The sequence below is a fragment of the Bolinopsis microptera genome, chromosome 3 (assembly GCF_026151205.1).
Source record: "Bolinopsis microptera isolate Bmic1 chromosome 3, MBARI_Bmic_1.0, whole genome shotgun sequence".
In the NCBI taxonomy this organism is placed as follows: Eukaryota; Metazoa; Ctenophora; class Tentaculata; order Lobata; family Bolinopsidae; genus Bolinopsis; species Bolinopsis microptera.
The window spans coordinates 20937765-20960657 of NC_087074.1; the positions used below are offsets into that span (position 1 = coordinate 20937765).

Here is a 22893-nt window from a genome sequence, read left to right on the forward strand (position 1 = left end):
ACACCGAGACAACTATCACTATGTCAGCTCTCGTACACCAAACTTTTACACTAGCGCGATTGAAGACATTTTAAACATCTCCCAGCTATGTGAACTGTTAGATGCCAGCCCACACGAGTAGCTCACTAAACCTCACATTTCAGTAGCTGAATAAACTTCTAATTTCACTAAACTTCTAATTTCAGTTGACAGAAGGATACGAAGCTGTGTTTGATCTCACCAAACACTGTATGATCCGGATGAGTTTCGTGAAGGGTTGGGGAGCGGACTACCACAGACAGGACGTCACCAGCACGCCCTGTTGGGTAGAAATGTCGCTTAACGGTCCACTACAGTGGGTGGACAAGTGCTTGAAGTATATCGGGTCCAGTAAGAATCCTATATCCAGTGTGTCCTGATGAGGACCTCACATCCCTTCCTTGCTTACTAGGTAACACCTTTACTGTACTTGGTAACACCTTTACTGTACTTGGTAACACCTTTACTGTATTTGGTAACACTTTATTCTCCACTAGAGTATTATCTTCAACATTTACTGCTCTATATTTATTATTTTTTCGAGAACTGTACCATTAGCGATGCAGCATATTTGAAACTTTAACCAGAACACGAAGAGTGAAGGTTATTTCTGGACCCCCACATTATATGAATATTAACCGCTTTACTGACAGAACGTCCTTGGCTCAAACGTTTTCAGCCTCAATTCATAGGCGAACATTCTTCTTAAAATATTAACCGTTAAGCCATTCCACCCGTAATTACCCTACATTACAAACCTATCAGGATTTATACACAGCTAAAAGTAAACTTTTCAGTTACTTTTAAAGCTCGACACCCAACAAGAAGAAAAGTTGCGGAGATCACAAAGGACAAGATGCAGTTCAAGATAAGTCAGAGACACGTGACACTCCTTATATGGGCATCACGTGACCAGGCAGAGACTGTTTAGGATGCCATTAGTTTGACCCCGCCACGCGCCTGTGCTCCTCTCCCTTGCATTGTGATGGTTCCTCTATATTACCTAAGAAACGGACTTTAAAGGGAACACCCTGCGGATGAACTGTTTAGATGAGCTGTCCATGTAACCACGGTAACCACGGTAACCACGGTAACCACTGTCCATGTAACCACCACTCGCTCCTTCACCCCTGCCTGTGTGTGTTATATAGAACTAGAGAGACAAACTCCCCCTTTAAATTCTAGAATAATAAAGAGAAACTTTTTTAAATTTGTGGATATGGAATACATGATATTATATAAACATTATATACAAGTTTATATAAATAATTGTAGAATTTTTGAAAGTTACCACACATGGTGTCAATGATATTATGTAGCTTGAAGTAACAAAGCGTAGGAGAGAACCAGGCAGAATCTGTAAGAACACGTGACACTCCTTATATGGGCATCACGTGGCAGAATCTGTAAGATTTCCGAGTTTTTTGTTTCTGGGCGTTAAACTCGAACCAGGCAGAATCTGTAAGATTTCCGAGTTTTTTGTTTCTGGGCGTTAAACTCGAACCAGGCAGAATCTGTAAGATTTCCGAGTTTTTTGTTTCTGGGCGTTAAACTCGAACCAGGCAGAATCTGTAAGATTTCCGAGTTTTTTGTTTCTGGGCGTTAAACTCGAACCGCCGACCCATACAAGTGTTTTAACGAACTTTCTTAATTCTAACTTATTCTTAGGTTCTGATTATGTTAATATGGCTGGTTTTGGAGGTGGTGAGAATTAGTGATACCCTCAAAATATTTGAAAACTTTAAATCCGACCTGCGACTCCCAGATCTTTGGATTTGTCATTACCTCCCAAAGTAGCCAAGATCTGTTATTTCTGTAAATATACTACATATAATTATTTAATTTCCAAGTTTATTTTTTCATCACCTTCAGGCTACAGCCTACGGGTACCATCCTATGGCAAAGAATAAATCATGATCATAACCATGGTAACCAGGTAACCAGGTAACCATGGCTTAGACCTTCTTTTGTGTTGTGGCCAACAAATATCTGGGTGCATAGTATTTGGAACATATTAAAAATAGATTTTGACACACACAAATAAATCCTAAAAAACAAGTCAAACCATACTTATCTCTTAACATGTCTCTATGTATGAAATGTAAACTATAGTGCACGAAGTAAGAAAGTTTGATGAAAGGTTTCTAGTTGCCGTGTGTATAACTTCTCACGAAAGCATGAACTTTAATGAACATGTTGTTATGTATGCGCAAGATAAACATGTGGGGATCCATTAAAAATATTGTACTAGATTTTGTTAGAACTTTAAAAATTGCTGTAAAAGTTTAGCTAGAGTAAACATTGAAACATTGGTAGTTAAAAGTTTGATCCTCTTTCAACCCGTTTTGATTCTATATATTTTTAACAGTTTATATGCGTCGAGGCGACTATTTTGTATTAGAAGAGTATATTTTATATCTCGACATATGTTACAATGATGATTGATTTTAAATATTTTATTCTTTCTGAATGGAGGACCGCGTTTTAAACTGTGCACAGCTTTCATCAAGTTGGGTGGCATGCAGATTGTTGCTGCCGGCGTCCGAGTTGGGCGTAACGTGCGCTCTTAACATTTAAACTCATCTCAGTGTACACATAATATGATGGGAATTGTTTAGATACCATATATTTTGTGATGATTTCGATCCAAATTGAGGGACACCACCGGCCAATTTCACGGTGGGGGAACAATGCTATATCTGTGGCCGTTGGAACTTTAATAGCTGATTATGCCCATGTGCAAATTGTTCGGTATATAAGAATACTATTAGAAGCTCTATTAGAGTCGCTTTGTAAATGTTACAATCTGTTCCGAATACCTCCCTACTTATAGAGCTGGCCTATTGCAGCCGGGGGAGATGCCCGTATTGTGGAACCTTAGGTTTAAGATAATCTTTATTCATTGGGGCTGTGGTGTTCAGGATGGGTACCTACTGTACTGCATGGTCCGGCAAATGCAGCCTCCCCGGCAGAAACAATGCAGCCTCCACCACCGTGACTCTTGTCTCCCCGGCAGAAACAATGCAGCCTCCACGACCGTGACTCTTGTCTCCCCGGCAGAAACAATGCAGCCTCCACCAGCGTGACTCTTGTCTCCCCGGCAGAAACAATGCAGCCTCCACGACCGTGACTCTTGTCTCCCCGGCAGAAACAATGCAGCCTCCACGACCGTGACTCTTGTCTCCCCGGCAGAAACAATGCAGCCTCCACGACCGTGACTCTTGCCTCCCCGGCAGAAACAATGCAGCCTCCACGACCGTGACTCTTGTTACTATGGTAACCGTGACTCTTGTCTCCCCGTGCCTAGCTTCGCTGCGGCCTCTATTGTACTCCGCCAGTAAAAGTAACGTAAACACTTAATGACCGTAACGACCTTAAATGACCGTAAAGACATATGCATAATATTATGGAGTTACAACAACTTGTGTCCTGATGAAATACCGGCCTGTTTAAAAGAACCGCTCTTTTACAGGCTGCCTGTTGAACTCGTCGAGAAGCAGTATACAGCACGTCACGGTGTTATTAAGATCCCACAAAAACGTGACACAGTACACATACACACACACACACACACACACACACACACACACACACACACACACACACACACACACACACACACACACACACACACACACACACACACACACACACACACACACACACACACACACACACACACACACACACACACACACACACACACACACACACACACACACACACACTATTTTGGTGCTTTCACACGAGAGCACAGAGAACCCTCTCGTCCGTAAATATTCATGAAAATTACAATCATTAGAAAAGTTAGACTACCCAGACATTCTTGTAATGTAACTGAAACACACACATTCACTCATACACGTCTCACTCCTATAGAATAAATTATATACTCTGGATATCAAACACCGGGGAGAAATATTATGCCTAACATTGGACATATTATAATTTAGTAAGTGAGTTATATATAATACGGTGAATACAGTAGAGTACATATACTAAATATTTAAGTCTACATTTTGGAAGAGAGCGCATGATCTCTCTTCTCAAGGTCAAGAATCGACTTGAAATTATAATTTGATGTATGTTAAGATAATGGCGGGTTATCTTGGTCGTGGCAGGTAATTATTGTGCGTTGAAATGTGCGACTGTGTTTTGTCATCGCATGATTTGTACTGCCAGCTTATCATCCCCAAATTACGTCCTGGTATCTAAATCATGTAATTAGCGTGGTTTTACCCGTCCGAGATAAGAACCGTACTACAGACATTAGCGCCGGGGTACTACAGACATATCATCATCAGAGGTGCCAAGGTTGTCCATCTCACAAATCAGTGTAGAGACAGAGAGAGTTTCCAGGTATAAACCAGTAATTACACAGAGTATACAGACATGATCACAATAATATAATCCCTAGTACTTCTGCTGAGAGCTGCTGCGAGCAGCGAGTCCAGTGATGCGTATATAACATTAAAGACAAAGCCGGAGAGCAAGGCATGTTAATTGGATCACATAAATAAATATATTATATGTTATTGAAACAAACGGGGAGATTAATGAGTTGTGTAGTACAGTCTGGTAAAGACAATTCACTGTGTCTGCAAAGGACCAGGTGCCTATCAAGTGTCTATAGTGTCTACAAAGGGTCATGTTTTACTGCCTATCAAGTGTCTATAGTGTCTACAAAGGGTCATGTTTTACTGCCTATCAAGTGTCTATAGTGTCTACAAAGGGTCATGTTTTACTGCCCCCCTCCTACCTGCCCCCCAGTCTGCACATTACCACGCCGCCACCTGTGAGGTTAGCTCATTAGGGCTAATATCCCCCCCCCCCCCCCCCCCCCTTTTAGTGTCTAATCAACAATAACACCGAGCTGCTTTCTCCTTGTAGTGGGGACCCGGTTACCTGGTAACCAGGTAACCGGGTAACCGGGTAACCAGGTAACCAGCTCATTAGGGCTAATACCCCCCCCCCCCCCCCCCCTTGTAGTGTCTAATCAATAACAACACCGCGCTGCTTTCTCTTTCTTAGTGTGCCCTGTAAATTATCTAACTAAGAAAAGAGATTAAGAGCCGGGTATTCATTGTCAATTAGAGGTTTTAGATGATGCAGGGTATAAGACTAAGTTATACTTACGGTAAGTAGTCCTTACTAATAATCTGAGTTTGAATAAAAGGTCCTCACCACATGTTACCGTTAATGTTATTGTATTCATGGTCTAGTTAACACGGAGACGCCCTCTCTATCTTTCTCTCTCTATCTCTCTCTCTCTCTCTCTCTCTCTCTCTCTCTCTCTCTCTCTCTCTCTCTCTCTCTCTCTCTCTCTCTCTCTCTCTCTCTCCAGAACACAAGCCTGCGTTTTGTGAAAAGAAAAGATTACGCTCCGCCAGAGAATTATGTAACTAATAAAACTGTCACGGACGCGGGTTGCTGGACATGATCACGTTTACTTCCCAAATAATTGCACCCAGGTCCAGACTAAGGTATGTGGGGGAAGTTGTAAACTATTTACCCCGCATCAATTATCGTTAGAGGGGGGGCATTTCAAGCTGTTCTCTGGATATATAGTGAGTGTCTGGAACGGACCCGTAAAACTCAGACTGAATCAGAGCCCGGGACTGTACACTGTTATTATACACGGACACCGTTCTAAGGTGAAATAAAGAAACTTAAGTTCTGCTTTGTAAAAGTAACCTAGCACCAGAAGACACCAGGAGTTAGACCTGGCTGCTCTGTTACAGTGAGGGCCATGTCTCTCTCTCTCTCTCTCTTTCTGAGGACCATGGTGGGACTGTTACTAAGAAACGAATCGATAATCATCTTGTTAGCAAGACCATCATAACAACTCGCATAACCCGGGCACTAAAGTTAAGCAAAGATCAGCGTTTAACGGAGCAGGAGGTCTGTAGGTTACGGAAGCGGGAGATTTGAGGAGATTGTTTGATTGTCATATCATCACCGTCAGTCATGACTAACATTTCGTTTCTCGATTAGTCACTTATCCGACTTTGTGGTCAACAGACTAACAAATTGAGGCGTTACTTTGTTACTTGTTCTCTTTAAAAACCTTTATCAAGGATGCACTTGACAATAACTGGGTGACTACTGGCTGGTGATGTAATAACTGTGCCCCCCATCCTGCACAATATCTATCCAATTACTTGCAGCATTTGTACACGATCCATATATAGGAAACTAAATATTATTTTCATGACTTAGGAAACTACACTATATAATATAATATTATCCTTCAGAACTTTTTACATGTTATTTTCTCTCTCTTCGTGCCAGGTGTCAAAGTGATTGAAAATTACAGTAAATCCCGTGTAATTCAGTGCAACCCGTGTTAATTTTGCAGTGTGCTATAGTGGTCTATGTATGTTTAGCATTCCGCAACCTTGGATTATATAACGCGAACGGTAACTTCAAAATCGTCCACAGCCTTAAATCCTAAGATTTTACGGTAACAGCGTTTCTAGAATATTAAATAAGATTTAGTTTGATGCCACGTGTAAAGCAGCTTGTAAAATAGCGACTACTATCTTCTTCAGTCAGGAGCATAACAAATGGCGCAACATCAGAAGGGGGCCCCTAATTGAAAGGTAGCCCGATTTGGAATCATCATCTTCAATATTAATAAGCATATCATCTCTGTCGGCACGGGAAAAAGAGAAAGGGCCGTAATAAAGCAGCCAAGGCGCCAAAAAGAGAAGAAAAAGTCGCAAACATTGAGGGAAATGGCCAATGGGCGGAAATTATTACTTTGTTGTATTCGCCGGAAACATTGAACTTCCAAGATCTTGCAGGAATTCGAGGCAACAATACTCGATAAATCCCCAGCTCAAAATGATGAGTTAATGTTGTAGTTTCGCAAATGTTGGTGCATCTGCTGCCAAGTTTAGAGGCTAGACCTCAACTCATAATTCCAGTTAACACAATTATCAATCTCACGCCCTATATCCTAGTCTGTTCAGCATCCAATATTCCAATACACGCACTAAAAATCAAATTATTTTCCCTGTTCCGCTTTTACGGGACGCAATACGTTACATCATCAGAATGAGACGTTCACTGTCCACTCCTCACTGAAACTCCTGTCTTTGTACAAAGTCTGAAGAGACTGACCGTATATATAACATATAATCGTATTATGTTCTGTACACTTCGTTATACGAGTCCACATCATGTCTATTTATAGCCTGGTGACGCTGGTCTTACAGGTCCAGACATCAAAGGCTCTTGGAGATTCGTAACATTTTAAATTTACAACGAAAACGATTTTAAGAGGTTAGAGTAGGGATGAGGAGAGGGGGAGACAGGTCTTTACGTTGTGTGACCTAACTTATTGCGGCCTGTTTTAAATAAATGTAAATATTGTAAAGTTTAAATAATTTGTCATTTTATCATGATTGGTGTTTCATGATTGTTTTTATCAAAATAGCTTAACAAAACATATTTTATAGGAGATGATGATGATGTTAAAAGGTCTGCTCGCATGTAAGTTTATATATTATGTGTTTATATATTATGTGAAGGCTTTCCCAATGTCCAATGAGTACTCCGGATACAACTCAGAGTTCCGAATGGATACATTATAATATATGCTAATATCACAGACGTACATAATATTATAATTGTTGGATTCTTTTGTATATCGTGAGCAGCAACTCGGAGTTATATGGCTTGTATTATAAAGGAGCATGTATCCTTAAATGAATAAATATATGTAAGATTTAGAACTTGAAAATTTACCGTATACAAACTATATATACGTTAGTTAGTATGTGACATCTAATCTTGTAAAGGTGAACCGCTAAGATCACAAGGCCTCAGAACGCATACTCTAACTCCGACGACTTAAATGCCTTAAATTGTCCTATGAACAATGTCCTGTATTACCTGTAATTATAACCGCTCAAACCTCTTTAGTTGGCCAAGGAGCTTAATTGGCATAGGATTATCTACTTGATTGGTGTAGCGTAGGACAAATTAATTAGGACAAATTTAAATCATCGATTATTTTGGGGGCGGGATGGCCGGCTCCGAAATAATCCCTGGGCCGGGTTAGCATTAACATTTAAAATTTACGATTAAACGGATTACAAAGCGAATCTAACTGGACGATTGCTCTTACTAATTTAATTAGTTATTCGACTCCGCCCTGAACATATTTACGCAGCACAATCATGTATCCAGATTTGTTGTTTGGTATTCTGAGTCCACTGAAGTTGCAGCCCGTGAAGGTATGTGACGAGACAAATAACTTAATGATTGATAAGATCAACGTTACAAGATATGTGGATATGTCGTAGAAACTCATCGCAAGTTAACCTCAAGAATAACAGAAATAATTATGATGCAATAGTTGAAAGATCTTCAATTCATTCCCCGATTGTAATATCTCATCAACTTGGCTAGAAATTCCCGCCTGTTTATTTTTATCCACCGCATTAAAAACAATCATTAACAACAATGGAATTGAAGTGTAACGAAAGCATCTGAACTATTATTATTTTTCAGTTTTGGCGCTAGCCGTTACAACTGTCAACTGCTACACCCCGGCTGAGGTAATCATTTTTGTTATTTTATTTATGTAAATTATCTTAACATATCTAGAATTTTATTTTATAAAACATTCATTAATTATACATGATTGAATAAAAAAACGAAGGCTAGGCTCGGAGTCTTGGTTTGGTCAAGGACTCAAGATATATAAATAATAAATATATTATGACAGCAAATTTAGGCTATCATTTGCACTGGTAATTGGTCATTCATGATCAATTCACGGTGACAGAATGTAAAAATCATCTTGTAGCATTTAGCTAGAGCCTTAGCCCGGATGCTATTTCATAAAACAGTGGTTAGTAACCAGTGGTTAGTAACCAGTGGATACCACAGACATATTGTGTTACACCAGCACTTACTTCAGCTCATATTTTAATAACTTCTGGTCAACCAAATGTCAAAAGGAAACCTCAATTCTGCATAATAATCGGTAACTACTAAGGTCTATAGTGATTTCTGAAATCAGTACGCTGCATAATAATCGGTAACTACTAAGGTCTATAGTGATTTCTGAAATCAGTACGTTGCCAAGGTCACCATTAAAACCCCCGTCCCTAGCCGCTGATGATTTAATGTGTTCTTTATTGACCATAAAGTTTGTTGACATACCTAAATACTAATCCTTTTGAGGAGATGAACGAGACGTCAATACTCCTGGAATCATCTGACTTTTGCTTTTACAAGATCCACTATTAAACTTCCGTAGACATGACAACTAGCACGTGACCTCTAGACATACAGTAACCATGACAACTAGCACGTCCTCTCTAGACATACAATAAAATAAAGGAGGCGTAACGAGTAGAGGGGTGAGCACTGTAACCATGAGCTGTCAACTCGAGGTCTTGTACATTGTATCTGAAGTCATGATCAAAGAGTTCACCGCAAACTCCACCGTCAAACTGGACCTCTGATTGATTAGTTTTCATGTGACTTTGAGGGCGGTTTGGTATTGGCTGATAAATGATCACGTGACTTTTATCGAGACCGTTCATTGGAGCCTGTCGTTCTTCTAGAACAAGTAAATTGAAGTATTTACATACTAAAAAGTCAGCTCTGGAGCGGATCTGTTCTGAGGTTTGTCTCGACAAAACAGGGTTTCAGATGCGTCCTCTGGTCACTCTCTTTAGACTGAGACTTTTCCTGCAGCACTCAAACATGCAGTATTTTGATTATGCCTCTAATTCTCATCCCAGCGGTCACGCTCTTTTAAATTCGAATAAACACTAAACCTCAGTAAAACTGCCAGCGGTGAGAGACCATCTGTAATATCCAGTAAATCTAAGTGAAAATTCCCAGCTCGGTGACCATCCTGTAGAGACGGTTTGTTAACTTAACGACAACACTCTCCTATCATGCAGCTAACAGCCTCATTATCGTAACAATGCTTATTGTTATCGATGTGAACGTGCTCACTTCAAACTCTATTTATTGCACTATTATATTCTTATATTGGATATTCCTGGCAGTCGGCCATGCGTGGTGAATGGAATAATTTTAAAATTTGTCTGCCAATGTCTAGGTAATTCATAATTTCAGCGCTAAATTTCAAATGTACGATTTTAGGATGGATATGTCGACCCAGGGTATGCGTCATATTGCCTTGCGAAGATATAGGTGTTTTACATTTTAATTTGGTTGTTTTGAGACACATAGAATGGAATTCTGAAGAGTTTCATTTTACCGTGGGAGTTTGATTGTGTATAAATTAATATAATCTAACTTGATAATTGAAATTGTGGTTGCTGAATCCCATGCCCTAATTCTTTCATTCCTTCAATTTGAAATATATACTCCTTTATAAATATAAAACATCTCTCAATTTAACCACACAGTACATGTGGGAACTATTTCTGGCAGCTAAAATTAAAATGACGTATAATAACTATGGTATTTAACTTAATCATGTATAACAGATTGGTTATTAGTTGTACATGACAATTGACAGTGGAACCCGCTAACCGTTAGTAACAGTGAGTTAGCAGGATTACTCCTTTATAATATATACTGTTAGTTAGCAGGATAGTAGTTTGTGTCGAGGTAACACTCGGCAGCAGCACTGTGGCATTACACCTGCAGACAGCTGTACTCACCAGCCAATCCCACCCCACCATTCCTCTAATCCACCAATCACAGCCGGGTATTCGCGTCACGTGGCATCCTCGGTTACTGCCCATTCTGGCTTTGTAATTTAATTTATTTAACTATCAGTCATTTCCTAGATAAAGTCTAGGTGTACAATACAATGCATATGTTTTTGTGGGCGAGAAGCCTTATCAAGATCACGTGACTGCACATAATGTGGCGAAAGTGCATCTTGTTCTCACTTTATTGGCTACTGTACTTTTCTGGCGGGCTATTTTCGGGCTGCCACGCTCCAGGGGGAGTTGTATGTCTTCTTCCAATGACCCTGTCTTGTTCATTCTGTGAGGTAATCACCCAAAATGGTAATTGTCAAGACGGCACTATGTCAAGACACTATTGCAATACAGCGACCTGCCTATCTTTTAAGAAAGTTGCCTCCTGAAAGTTATATGGGTATCATGACGAATCCTACACTTTCTATAGAACTTTTGGTAAGGGTGAATAAATGGGTTTGGCAGTATCACGAAACAGCGTTCCTTAGTCCTGACTTCACATCATCCCAGAGAAGATGAGAGAATAGTTAATAAGATAAGAAACACGGAAATGAATTGTTTTGTTCTTCAGAGAGAGAGAGAGCTTCATGACCGAATATCACCCCAGTCAGAGATCAGCACGAGATATTATGTAGACACACACACACACACACACATGGGCTCAGAGAGAAACTGCCGACCTGCCGACCAACCATTATTACGAGATATTATGTAGACACACACACACACACACACACACATGGGCTCAGAGAGAAACTGCCGACCTGCCGACCAACACACACACACACACACACACACACACACATGGGCTCAGAGAGAAACTGCCGACCTGCCGACCAACCATTATTACACGCCAAGTTAACCAAGCTAACCAAAACCGTACGGTGCGGTACTAGGCGAATATCCATCTTACCATCTACACAGCTTCACTGATCGACACGCTAAAAGTTGGAGACATCTGCATAATTGATGGTTCTCGAGTCGGAATTGGTATGAGCTACAATGAAATCTCTGTACTCTCGGGGAATCTTGTAGTGAAGACGTAAATTAGCATTGTAGTAAATCAGCCAAGGTAAGTTTGAGATGGATTGCTTTCGGTGAAAGTAAATAAAATGTGTCCTGACCTTCTGCTCTTCTGATAGCAGCTCGATCAACTAGCGCAGTAATACTGCTGAAATATGGGTGAAAATATCGGGTGTAAATGTTTAAACCGAAAGAATGTTTTTCCGCGGTAATTCTGTATGCCGCTCATGTGTGTCGTGGTGATCTAACTTTACGAATTCCCGGCTATCTAGATACTGCCGAATATTTGCCATGAAGAATAACATAATGAGCTCGTATTCCTGGACCTGGCCTTGGCCTTTTGATAAACTTATGCCCTTTCTGTATTCCATCCGGGACAGCAAAATGTAAACAATTAGGCCAGATTTTACTCCAGTTCGCACCGTGTTGGAACTTTTCAAGTATTTGGTGAGAACACTTTCTTCACACGAGCATGTAATAACCAAGGCACCTTAGTAATGGCGAACTCGGTGTCTCCGTCACTGTAATGAAAATATTTAACTCTTCCCCAACATTTTAGCTGGTGGCGACGTATAAATACCTGAGAGACCAATCCTTTCAATAGTGTAAATTAAAGGTAAGATTAAGGGTTATGGATTACCTTAAATTAAATTAACGGTCATTGTGAGTGTTTTATTTGGCACCACTAACCCCATCCTGCAATGTGCTAAATAATTAACTGCTGTAATAGAGGCTGTGATACAGGCTGTGATACAGGCTGTGTATCTGTGACGTAGATCCTTGCTGTGTTATGTGCCTAAATGGCTATGTTATGCGCCTAAATGGCTCTGTTATGCGCCTAAATGGCTATGTTATGCGCCTAAATGGCTCTGTTATGCGCCTAAATGGCTATGTTATGCGCCTAAATGGCTCTGTTATGCGCCTAAATGGCTCTGTTATGCGCCTAAATGGCTCTGTGATGCGCCTAAATGGCTCTGTTATGCGCCTAAATGGCACATGTTATGCACCTAGATGTCACATGTCACAGTCATGTTGTGCGCCTAAATATCACATAGCTCCCCCAAGATACGAGGTCCCTCTATTTCAGAATATTGTTTAAGGATGTTAGGTTTCAAAGTTTGGTGTATGTCAGACAACTGGGGAAGTGAAAATAGTTGGCATTTTTGCCGCAAGGTGGCAAACGTGAACACTGGAAAGGCATGACTTTGAGATTAGAGAAGAAGGCTACGAGACGGAAATCTAAAGTAGATCGCTCAGATTTAGTATCCGGTTACTCCAAATAAAAATCAGGCGTTTGATGCCAAAAATAGGCGCCTTGATTGAATATGAATTAATGTTATTAAGAAGCGAGAAGCCTTGTTTTTAATCTCTAATCTAATCCGGAAACCTCCAGGAAGCACGGGTTACAATGATAATTTTAAAAACCTCCCAATTAGAGTCTCGATCATTGGCGACCTTTCCGAATCTAACGGACAAAAATTAACGCAATTTTATATCGAGTGTAAGTGTGAGTGTGTGTAAGATTTATGTAAATAAGACGATGAAAAGTGTGTAGACTGTAAAGGTTCTGTACCGGTGTTTAACATATCTGTGAGTAGTTTCCAGGTGATGACGGAAACCTCCCCTCTACCAGCCCTGTAACCATGGTAACAGCTGTATAGCTCCTGCCTCACTCCTCATCTCTTATCAAGTGTCAAAAGTACAAACAGGGCCTCTTTGTCTCCTCACTTCCGTTCTTAAAGCCTGTCAAAACAGGGCCTCCTTGTCTCCTCACTTCCGTTCTTAAAGCCTGTCAAAACAGGGCGGGGGGGGGGGGGGGGGGGGGGGGGGGGGGGGGGGGGGGGGGGGGGGCTCATGTTTTTTTGTCCGTTTTTGTCCGTTTGGCAGCTATATTTTCAAAACGGACAAAAAATAAAACGGACAAAAACGGACAAAAACGGACAAAAAATAACAAAAATTGAAATAACATTTAGATGCTTCCTCCTCCTCCTCCTCCTCCTCCTCCTCCTCCTCCTCCTCCTCCTCCTCCTCCTCCTCCTCCTCCTCCTCCTCCTCCCCCTCCTCCTCCTCCTCCTCCTCCTCCTCCTCCTCCTCTTCCACCTTCTCCTCCTCCTCCTCCTCAGCCATCCTCCTCAGTCCTCCTCCTCAGTCCTCCTCAGTCCTCCTCCTCTGCAGTCTTCATCATCCTCCTCAGTCCTCCTCCTCCTCCTCCTCCTCCTCGTCCTTAGTCCTCTTTATCAGTCCTCATCAGTCCTCATCAGTCCTCCTCCTCCCCAGTCCTCCTTTTGGTGCCTTTTCCTGGGTCCTCCTCCTGGGTCCTCCCATTCTCAGTCCTCCTCCTCATCAGTCCTCTTCACCAGTCCTCCTCCTCAGTCCTCCTTATCCTCATCCTTCATCTCCTTCCTTCATCTCCTTTCTCCTCCTCATCCTCCTCATACACCTCCTCCTCATCAGTCCTCCTTCTCACTGCTCACTCCTTCTCCTCCTCCTCCTCCTCCTCCTCCTCGTCCTTAGTCCTCTTTATCAGTCCTCATCAGTCCTCATCAGTCCTCCTCCTCCCCAGTCCTCCTTTTGGTGCCTTTTCCTGGGTCCTCCTCCTGGGTCCTCCTCCTCTTGGGTCCTCCTCCTCTTGGGTCCTCCTCCTCATCCTTCTCCTTAGTCCTCCTCCTCCTCAGTCCTCCTCTTGAGTCCTTCTTCTCCTCCTCCTCCTATTCATTCCTCCTCCTCAGTTCTCCTTCTCAGTCTCACTCCTCCTTCTCAGTCCTCCTCCTCATCTTCTTCCTGGTTCCTCCTCTTGGGTCCTCCTTCTCCTCCTCACTCCTCCTCCTCTTCCTCCTCTTCCTGGGTCCTCCTGATCCTCCTCAGTCTTCTTCCTCCTTCTACTCCTCAGTCCTACTCCTGCTCAATCCTCCTCTTCCTCCTAAGTCCTCCCCTCCTCAGTCCTCCTAAGTCCTCCCCTTCTCAGTCCTCCTCCTCATCAGTCCTCTTCACCAGTCCTCCTCCTCAGTCCTCCTTATCCTCATCCTTTATCTCCTTTCTCCTCCTCATCCTCCTCAGATCATACACCTCCTTCTCCTCATCAGTCCTCCTCCTCACTGCTCACTCCTTCTCCTCCTCCTCCTCCTCCTCCTCCTCCTCCTCGTCCTTAGTCCTCTTTATCAGTCCTCGTCAGTCCTCATCGGTCCTCCTCCTCCCCAGTCCTCCTCATGGGGCCTTTTCCTGGGTCCTCCTCCTCTTGGGTCCTCCTCCTCTTGAGTCCTTCTTCTCCTCCTCCTATTCATTCCTCCTCCTCAGTTCTCCTTCTCAGTCTCACTCCTCCTCAGCCCCGCTCCTCTCCCTCCTCAGTCCCCCTCCTCAGTCCCCCTCCTCCTTTTCCTCTCTTTCATCTCTCAATAATTTGTTCAATTTATAATTATTGTTGGTGTTATTGTTAACATAATTTATTGTTATATACTAAAATGTTTTTAAGCGCATTTGAGTCTGACTCAAAATGTGCTCAAGAATCTTTGTGTTTAACAAAGTTTTACTCTCCAGTAATAAAACTTTTCATCCCTTTTTATGTTATTAAAAAATGTGTAGACTATTCTTTGTGCCTATTTCTATTTGTGCCTATTTCTTCTATTGTGCCTAATTGAAGATTAAAAGTTTGAGAAAGGACCATGGTCATTAACCGGGCTACCCATTTCTGCAGATAGCCTGTTACAAATTGTGGAGAAAATTTAAATCAAAAGTTACAATTTTTGTCCGTTTTTGTCCGTTTTTGTCCGTTTTTGTCCGTTTGGCAGCTATATTTTCAAAACGGACAAAAATTAACGGACAAAAACGGACAAAAACGGACAAAAAATAACATGATCCCCCCCCCCCCCCCCCCCCCCCCCACATCCAGAAACACGCCATCTTGCAAGGCAGCCTTGGAGGAAATTTTTTTTTGGGAGGAAAAACGGGAGAAAAAGAGGAAATTTTTGAGAAGTTACTCCTAAATTTCGAAATATTTTTTTGGAATAAAGACAAATTAATTGAGGAAATTTTTGAAGAAAATTTTTCGATTGTATAAAAATCAAAGAGGAACATCCCGTCAGTTTTGGAACACAGTGAAATATTCTGATTGGAGAATGCAGATTGCTGTTGTGAAGTTACCAAATTTACGTGAGTACTTGATTCTTTTCAATCCCAGTTTATTGCTGTCCTACAAATTTCTTTAATGCCAAATGCCGTCTAAAACACCCTATTTCGCAAAAAAATTCCGGGGGCTGCGCCCCCTAGCCCCCGCCAAGGGGCTCCGCCAAGGGGCTCCGCCCCTGGACCCCGCTGGGGGCTGCGCCCCCAGACCCCTGCCACAGCTTGCTCGCTGCGCAGCTGGATTGGACACGTCGACTCGCTTCGCTCGCCGACAGCCCCCCCCCAAACTTGCGAGCGAAGCGAGCTGGCCACAGAATTTAGAAAAAAACGCATCTGGGAGGAAATATAAAACTTTCTGGATGTGGGCCCCCCCCCCCCTTTGTTTCCTCACTTCCTTTCTTAAAGCCTGTCAAAACAGGGCCGCTCTCCTTACTTCTTGCATCCAGACTTTAGTTTTGTCAAAACAGGGCCAAACTCATCTACCTATATCCTTCCAGAACAGGGCCAAACTCATCACTTCCCTGGCCCTAGTACTTCAATAAAGGGCCAAACTCATCACTTTCCTGGCCCTAGTACTTCAATAAAGGGCCAAACTCATCACTTTCCTGGCCCTAGTACTTCAAACAAGGGCCAAACTCATCACTTCCCTGGCCCTAGTATCACTTTCCTGGCCCTAGTGCAGTACTAGGGCCTAGTACTTCAATTTTGTAAAACATGGCTTCCCTTCTAAACATGTCCATACTTTTCACTGTTATAATGGGGGGGGGGTCCAAGGGGAACTTTGGGGAACTTTGGGAAAGTCCCCCAAGATTTCTGAAGTTCCCCAAAAAAAAGTTCCCCAAAACTCCCCAAAGTTCCCCAAAATTCCCCAAAATTCTTCAAAATTATTTAAAATTATTCAAAATTATTCAAAATTATTCAAAATTTCTCTAATATACATTAATACCCATTAATGTTAACATGTATGTTATTATAAGGTATAATCTTAACTTACTTGTTGATACTTGCAGCATGATAATTTGTTTGGCATTATAATTTTTTTGGGGAACTTTGGGGAACTTTGGGGAATTTTGGGGAACTTTCTGAAGTTCCCCAAAAAAAAGTTCCCCAAAATTCCCCAAAATTATTTGTTTCATTGATAATTTTTTGGGGAACTTTGGGAAAGTCCCCCAGGTTTCCTGAAGTTCCCCAAAAAAAAGTTCCCCAAAACTCCCCAAAGTTCCCCTTGGACCCCCCCCCTATAATCTTATAAAAATAGGCTTGCTTTCCTCACATCTCCACTTCTAACAAGGCCACACAAAAACCGCAGGCTATGTCACGTGTTCTGACCCATTAATACACACTACAACAGTACAACACGTCATGTTAATTGAGATGGCTACATTGTAGCTAGCTGCTACAATGTAGCTAGCTGCTACAATGTAGCTAGCTGCTACAATGTAGCTAGCTGCTACAATGTAGCTAGCTGCTACAATGTAGCTAGCTGCTACAATGTAGCTAGCTGCTACAATGTAGCTAGCTGCTGCATGTTGAGATGGCTACAATGTAGCTAGCTGCTACATGTTGAGATGGCTACAATGTAGCTAGCTGCTACATGTTGAGATGGCTACAATGTAGCTAGCTGCTACATCTTGAGATGGCTACAATGTAGCTAGCTGCTACATGTTGAGATGGCTACAATGTAGCTAGCTGCTACATGTTGAGATGGCTACAATGTAGCTAGCTGCTACATGTTGTTATATATTCCCACTTCTGCACCCGTTCCGGGGAGGCTCTCTCAGATTTGATATTTGACACACGAGTCAACAGTTTTAAACTCCGTACACACGGCAGCTGGGGGAGAGAGAATATTCTGACAAATATATGATGTCGAGCTGACACGTGCTCTGGACGTGCTCAAGTGGGGTACTTGAACTGTTTAAACTTTCTGACAAAGCCAGAACTGATAAACAGTGCGATCATCCTGTCGTCAATATGACACCTGCCTTTTAACTCACCCTTAGATATCAGTATCGGATATAACTAACTTTGTTAATACCTTAATCTAGATTTAAACTATTTAAGATACCTGGTCAAGTATCCCCCTCTCTCTCTGTTACAAATCATATAATTGAGATTAATATAATTTACAGTAACAACTGTTAAAATTGAGAGCCCGTTTATTAGGTGACAGCATTAGCATGTCAGGTTCCTACAATTATCTGACTGTTGATATCCATTTAGTAGAAAACTGAGGGGTCGAGTGTGCGGCATCACGGCCAATGGTACTTGAGATATTTGTCATGTGACATGTCCTACTCCAATGAAAACCCCAGGTTGTATACACTTGGTCAAGTCAAGCACATCTGATACTGTTGTGGGGGTTGAAGCGGAAGTTTTTGAAGGATGATTATGTCACGTACTGTCAGGTGCAATGTGCAATGTGTCATCTGCAATGTGTGCAGACTACAGACTCCCAAATAAAGTTACTACCTGTAGCTGTAAGGAGTAATTGTTTCCATCAACTCTCTCAGAGTCACGACCTGTTATAGCTGTAAGGAGTAATTGTTTCCCTCTCTTAGAATAATGAGAATTCCTCTTTAACAGTGGCCCATTCTAATATCTCTTAAATTTGACCCCTGGAATTTATACAATGGAACATAGAACTTTGAACTGGAATTTCATCTAATCTCATACGTGGAAAGAGCAGGGAAACAGCGCGCTGGTGCAAATATGTACATGGAAAGATCTAAAATCAGCGATGCGTAGCAGCTTGAGTTAGCACATATCTTTCTATACAATACAGATAACAAGGTACAGAAGGTCCAATATCTGGCATCATCAAATAGATCACGATAATTCATATTCATGATACAGATCACATACTCTTTGCTCCTGTAGATATCTATAACTATGACTACTTGAACTGCTACTCATAATTTTATACTCACAGAGGAGTCCTTAATCTACAGATCACGTTTCGATCACACAAATAGAAGCATAAATATTGCATGAAATCCCCGCAGGGCACATGGCAGTTGCCTGAATTGATTGAACCAACAAAAGAGGTGCTGAGACCGTTTCTTTGTTTGTATTGATGTCGTTTCCGTTCTAATTAACTGGAGACATACTGGTGTTTTTGATTATCAGATCTTGCGGGAGGCGCCGGGACAATGAGACGCTGATCAGCTGAACATTTCTGATTTTTCGTCTCTATTCTCACTTTCTGTCGCTTGTCAGAGCTGGAGACTATTTTAAAATAATATTCGTAGTGATTCAAGTAAGTATGTTATTTCCGTCTAGGTACGGAATACGGATTTTGGAGCCTAACAGACTAGCACTTCCGTGTCTCCGCGACTATTAAAGCACGTTGCAGTGGCACTCAAATTGCGCGGCTGCGGTGCCGCGCACACATGTTGGCTCTTTGAAGCTCGGCCGTTCGATATGCACCGGTTGAAAAACGCGGTCAATACTTACAAATATCGCCGTCAATTATTAATTGACGTCGATATTTGTAAATATTTGATAAATCTTTAAATATTTTGGATCTGCTCACCATAGAACGTCTTTTCAGAATCTGCAATTCTATAAACCTGAATCTGTTAACCATTTTATTTCTTCTTTCAGAAAACACTACAACAGGAGTACAACGTAGCAACATTTCGATCTACAACTTTCTCAGCATCGTTCATGATCTTTGTGGGGACTGCTATAATCCTTATTGGAGGGGTGATGCTGGCTACTTGCTCGCTGATTGAGATTGAACCTGGTAAAGATTCCCTGGTGTACAGAGGGTCCGCTACTAAAGGAGTTCCTAAGGTTCGCTCAATTTCAGTTTTGTCTCTATCAATTTGCCCATATTATTATTCCCTTTCCCTAGTTTTATGTGTGAACGTTCCCTTATTCCTTAATTCGAAATCATTGGAATTTCTTAACAAGATCAACATTTTCAGGTCGAATAGAGGAGAATAAACTGTTTAAAATGTAGAAGAATCTCGTGCTGATGCGGGCGTTGGTACAAGCAGGACTCTGTATATTTAGAGTATTAGAGATCAGAACAATTTAATAGTCAGAGTGTCGTGTGTTTCTATAATAATTATGTTAATTCCTTGGCTCTGAGCCAAGAGTAAGTATTTAGAGATTAGCTTCGAATCTTTTTTATGCTGATCATTTCCTGAGGCTGTGAATGGTATTTTTGTTTTCCTGTAATTATGGGGATAGGCTAGCAATTATCAAATTTACGGCTAATTTTCGCGGCGTATTATTGACTGAACTGTTTGTGAATGTTGTGAATTTTGTTGACGATATGTTGTTATGAAAGTTTATTTTTACAAAATCAATAAATACCACAGTTTTCTGTCTATTTGTAAACAATTATACTTAACAAAGCGTAACAATTAAATCCATACGAAACAAATTCAGCTAAAAAGCTTACCTGCTAAACAGTAAATACCCAGTTTTAAATGTTTAACAAAACATTTTCGCTGTTTTTGCTATTGATAAGGAGACTGGAAATAGGAGGGCTATTTATCTGCCATCTAAATTCTCACTCGTGTCTTGAGTTGCACGGAACTGGGGGGGGGGGGGGGGGGGGGGGGGGGGGGAACTGGCCCTACTATTTATCAGTAATGGATAGTTGTTTATATCAAAATTAAGAAGATTTTGGCTAGCCCCTTTAAAATAAAATTGCGGAACTCGTCTAAGGTTCAAGAGTACAACGTGGCTCTTCTGAACCTTTTTGATTGTCTGGCTAATGAGGTCAACCTTGAGGACATGTGGGATAATTTCAAGCAGACAGTCAAGAATGTCTCGACGGAAGTGCTTAGAAAGCGTCCCCGGAAGGTTAAAAACAGCACCTTTCGCAAACCTCTAAGAACTTGATAGAGAAACGGGGAATTTTCAAACGGAGGGATCCCACTTCAAACGTCAATAGATCAGCCTACTCTATGAATCAGCCTACTTAATGAATTAGTTAAGAAAAGCTGTAGAATTGACGACAACAACTGGGCTACTAAAATAGCGACTGATCTAGAGGAGGCTTCTAAGAAAGGCCAGCAAAGGGAAGTTCATGCAGGATAAGATAAAGAAGATTTCAGGGAAGAAGAAGATGAAAGTGGGTATGTCAATTAGGGATAAGGATGGTCATTTTATTACAGACCCGCACAGTCAGAAGGAAAGGTGGAAGGAGCACTTTACTGAGCTCTTAAATCCTCCACTATCGGATGCCAACCTAGATGGTGTGCCCTCAAAATGGAGTTTTGACTACCTTTCTTGTTCTGGTGGATATCCTCCTAGAGATGAGATTAGTTATGCTCTAAAGAACTGCAAAAGTGCGGGGGTTGATGAGATAACTAATGAGCAACTTAAGTATCATGGTGGAAGCGCTCTTGTTGCCTTGTTGGCCAAATAGAGCTACTGTTTAAAAAGGTATGGGAAGAAGAGGTGATCCCTGAGGATTGGCTTAAAGGGGTTATAGTGGTTATCAGAAAGAAGGGAGACACCTCATACTACTGCAATAATAGGGGTATAACTCTTAGGGAAACATCTTCTAAGGTTCTTCAAATGGTTCTTCTTAAGAGGCTGGATGTTGGAATGGAGTGTCTTCTTAGAGAAAATCAGCGTTGGTTAGACGGAACCGCTCATGTATAATTGATCAGATTTATCCCATCCGCACCATTATTCATAACTGTATTGAGTTTAACATTCCACTTTATGTTAATTTCATTGATTTTAAGGCAGCGTTTGATTCCATCAGAAGAGAGTTTATCTGGTCAAGCATGAGACACTATGGACTTCCTGAGAAATATGTTAGAATCTTTCAGGCATTTTTCAACGTGGAACCATGAGTGCTGTCATGTCAGGGTTAATGGTGAAATGTCTGATTGGTTCTCTGTCAATTCAGGCACTGGGTGATATCCAGGGCCCTCTTATATTTAATTTTTGTCTGAACTTTGGAATCTTTTTGGCCGAAGTTCACAAGGCAATCAGTCATGGTGCTGTACTGCAAAAGGAACTGAAGGGTACAGACGAACAAGTTATCATGGATAGTGACTACGCTTATGATCTGGCAGTGATGGACAGTACTGAAGAAGGGCTGCAAGAGTCCACTGATCTCATCGCTTATTACACCTCTTATGCAGATGCTGGGTTAAAGATCAACGCTAAAAAGACACAATGCATGGCGATCAACAAGTGTGCGTCCCAACTCCCAGCGACCATACACCGAAAGAGACAGTATAAAGCTAACAGTGGAGGGAGAACCTGTTGAACAGGTCAGTAACTTTGTTTATCTTGGTGCCAACATCAGTGGGGATGGTACCATTGACCGAGATCTTGACATCAGGATCCAGAGTGCTAATGGTGCGTTCCATCAGCTTTGGAAGATATGGAACAGTAGAACTAAGAACGCCCACCAAGATCCGTATCCACAAGGCTGCTGTTATTACTATTCTGTTATATGGAGCTGAAGTCTGGAACACAACAAAGAAGCAGATGAAACGGTTCGAGGTCTTCCATCTGACTTCCCTGAGAAGAATCTTGAAGATAAAGTGGTTCTTCCATGTCTCCAATGAAGACGTTCTCAGGCGTGCTGGAATTATGTCTATTGTAACTTTCATAGGTTCGGCTAGACTAATATAAGGTGGTACGGACACCGGGACACGTTGTCAGAATGCCAGACACAGTTTCCAAATTTTTTACTGGATTAGAAACCAAACTATGGAATTAGAGACTGAGACAAAGGCTGGATGGCCTGTGTACTTGAGGATGCGGCTGACTTTACAGGTGTCGATAACATCAGCAGAGACGCAGTAAAACAGTTAGCTCTAAAACGGGTGGAATGGAGGAACATGTTACACCGTAGAAGAGATGTGTGTGATGCAGGCCACTCCAACGACTAGGAGGAGACCTCTTCATGTATGTATCATGTATGTAACCTTTTAAATATACCCGTGCTCACTGCGTGTGTAGTAATTATCATTATGGAAGTGGCTATTTGATCCATATTCCATATCACATATGGTTCTTAATCGACAGGGCACAAATCATA

The 22893-nt window shown here is 41.6% G+C and overlaps 2 protein-coding genes across 2 annotated transcripts in view; one reads left to right on the forward strand and one right to left on the reverse strand.

Annotated features, from left to right (window-relative positions):
• The window catches only part of LOC134812674 (mothers against decapentaplegic homolog 9-like), a 13660-nt gene extending 11168 nt beyond the window's left edge, over positions 1-2492 (forward strand). Inside the window, exons 7-8 of the mRNA XM_063820175.1 lie at positions 186-430; positions 816-2492. Of these exons, the coding sequence (XP_063676245.1) occupies positions 186-398 (213 nt within the window). The 3' untranslated portion in view covers positions 399-430; positions 816-2492. The remainder of the gene's footprint in view (positions 1-185; positions 431-815) is intronic.
• LOC134813318 (uncharacterized) overlaps positions 1-22893 on the reverse strand; it is a 102019-nt gene that overhangs the window by 61082 nt on the left and 18044 nt on the right. The gene's annotated exons all lie outside the window — the stretch shown is intronic.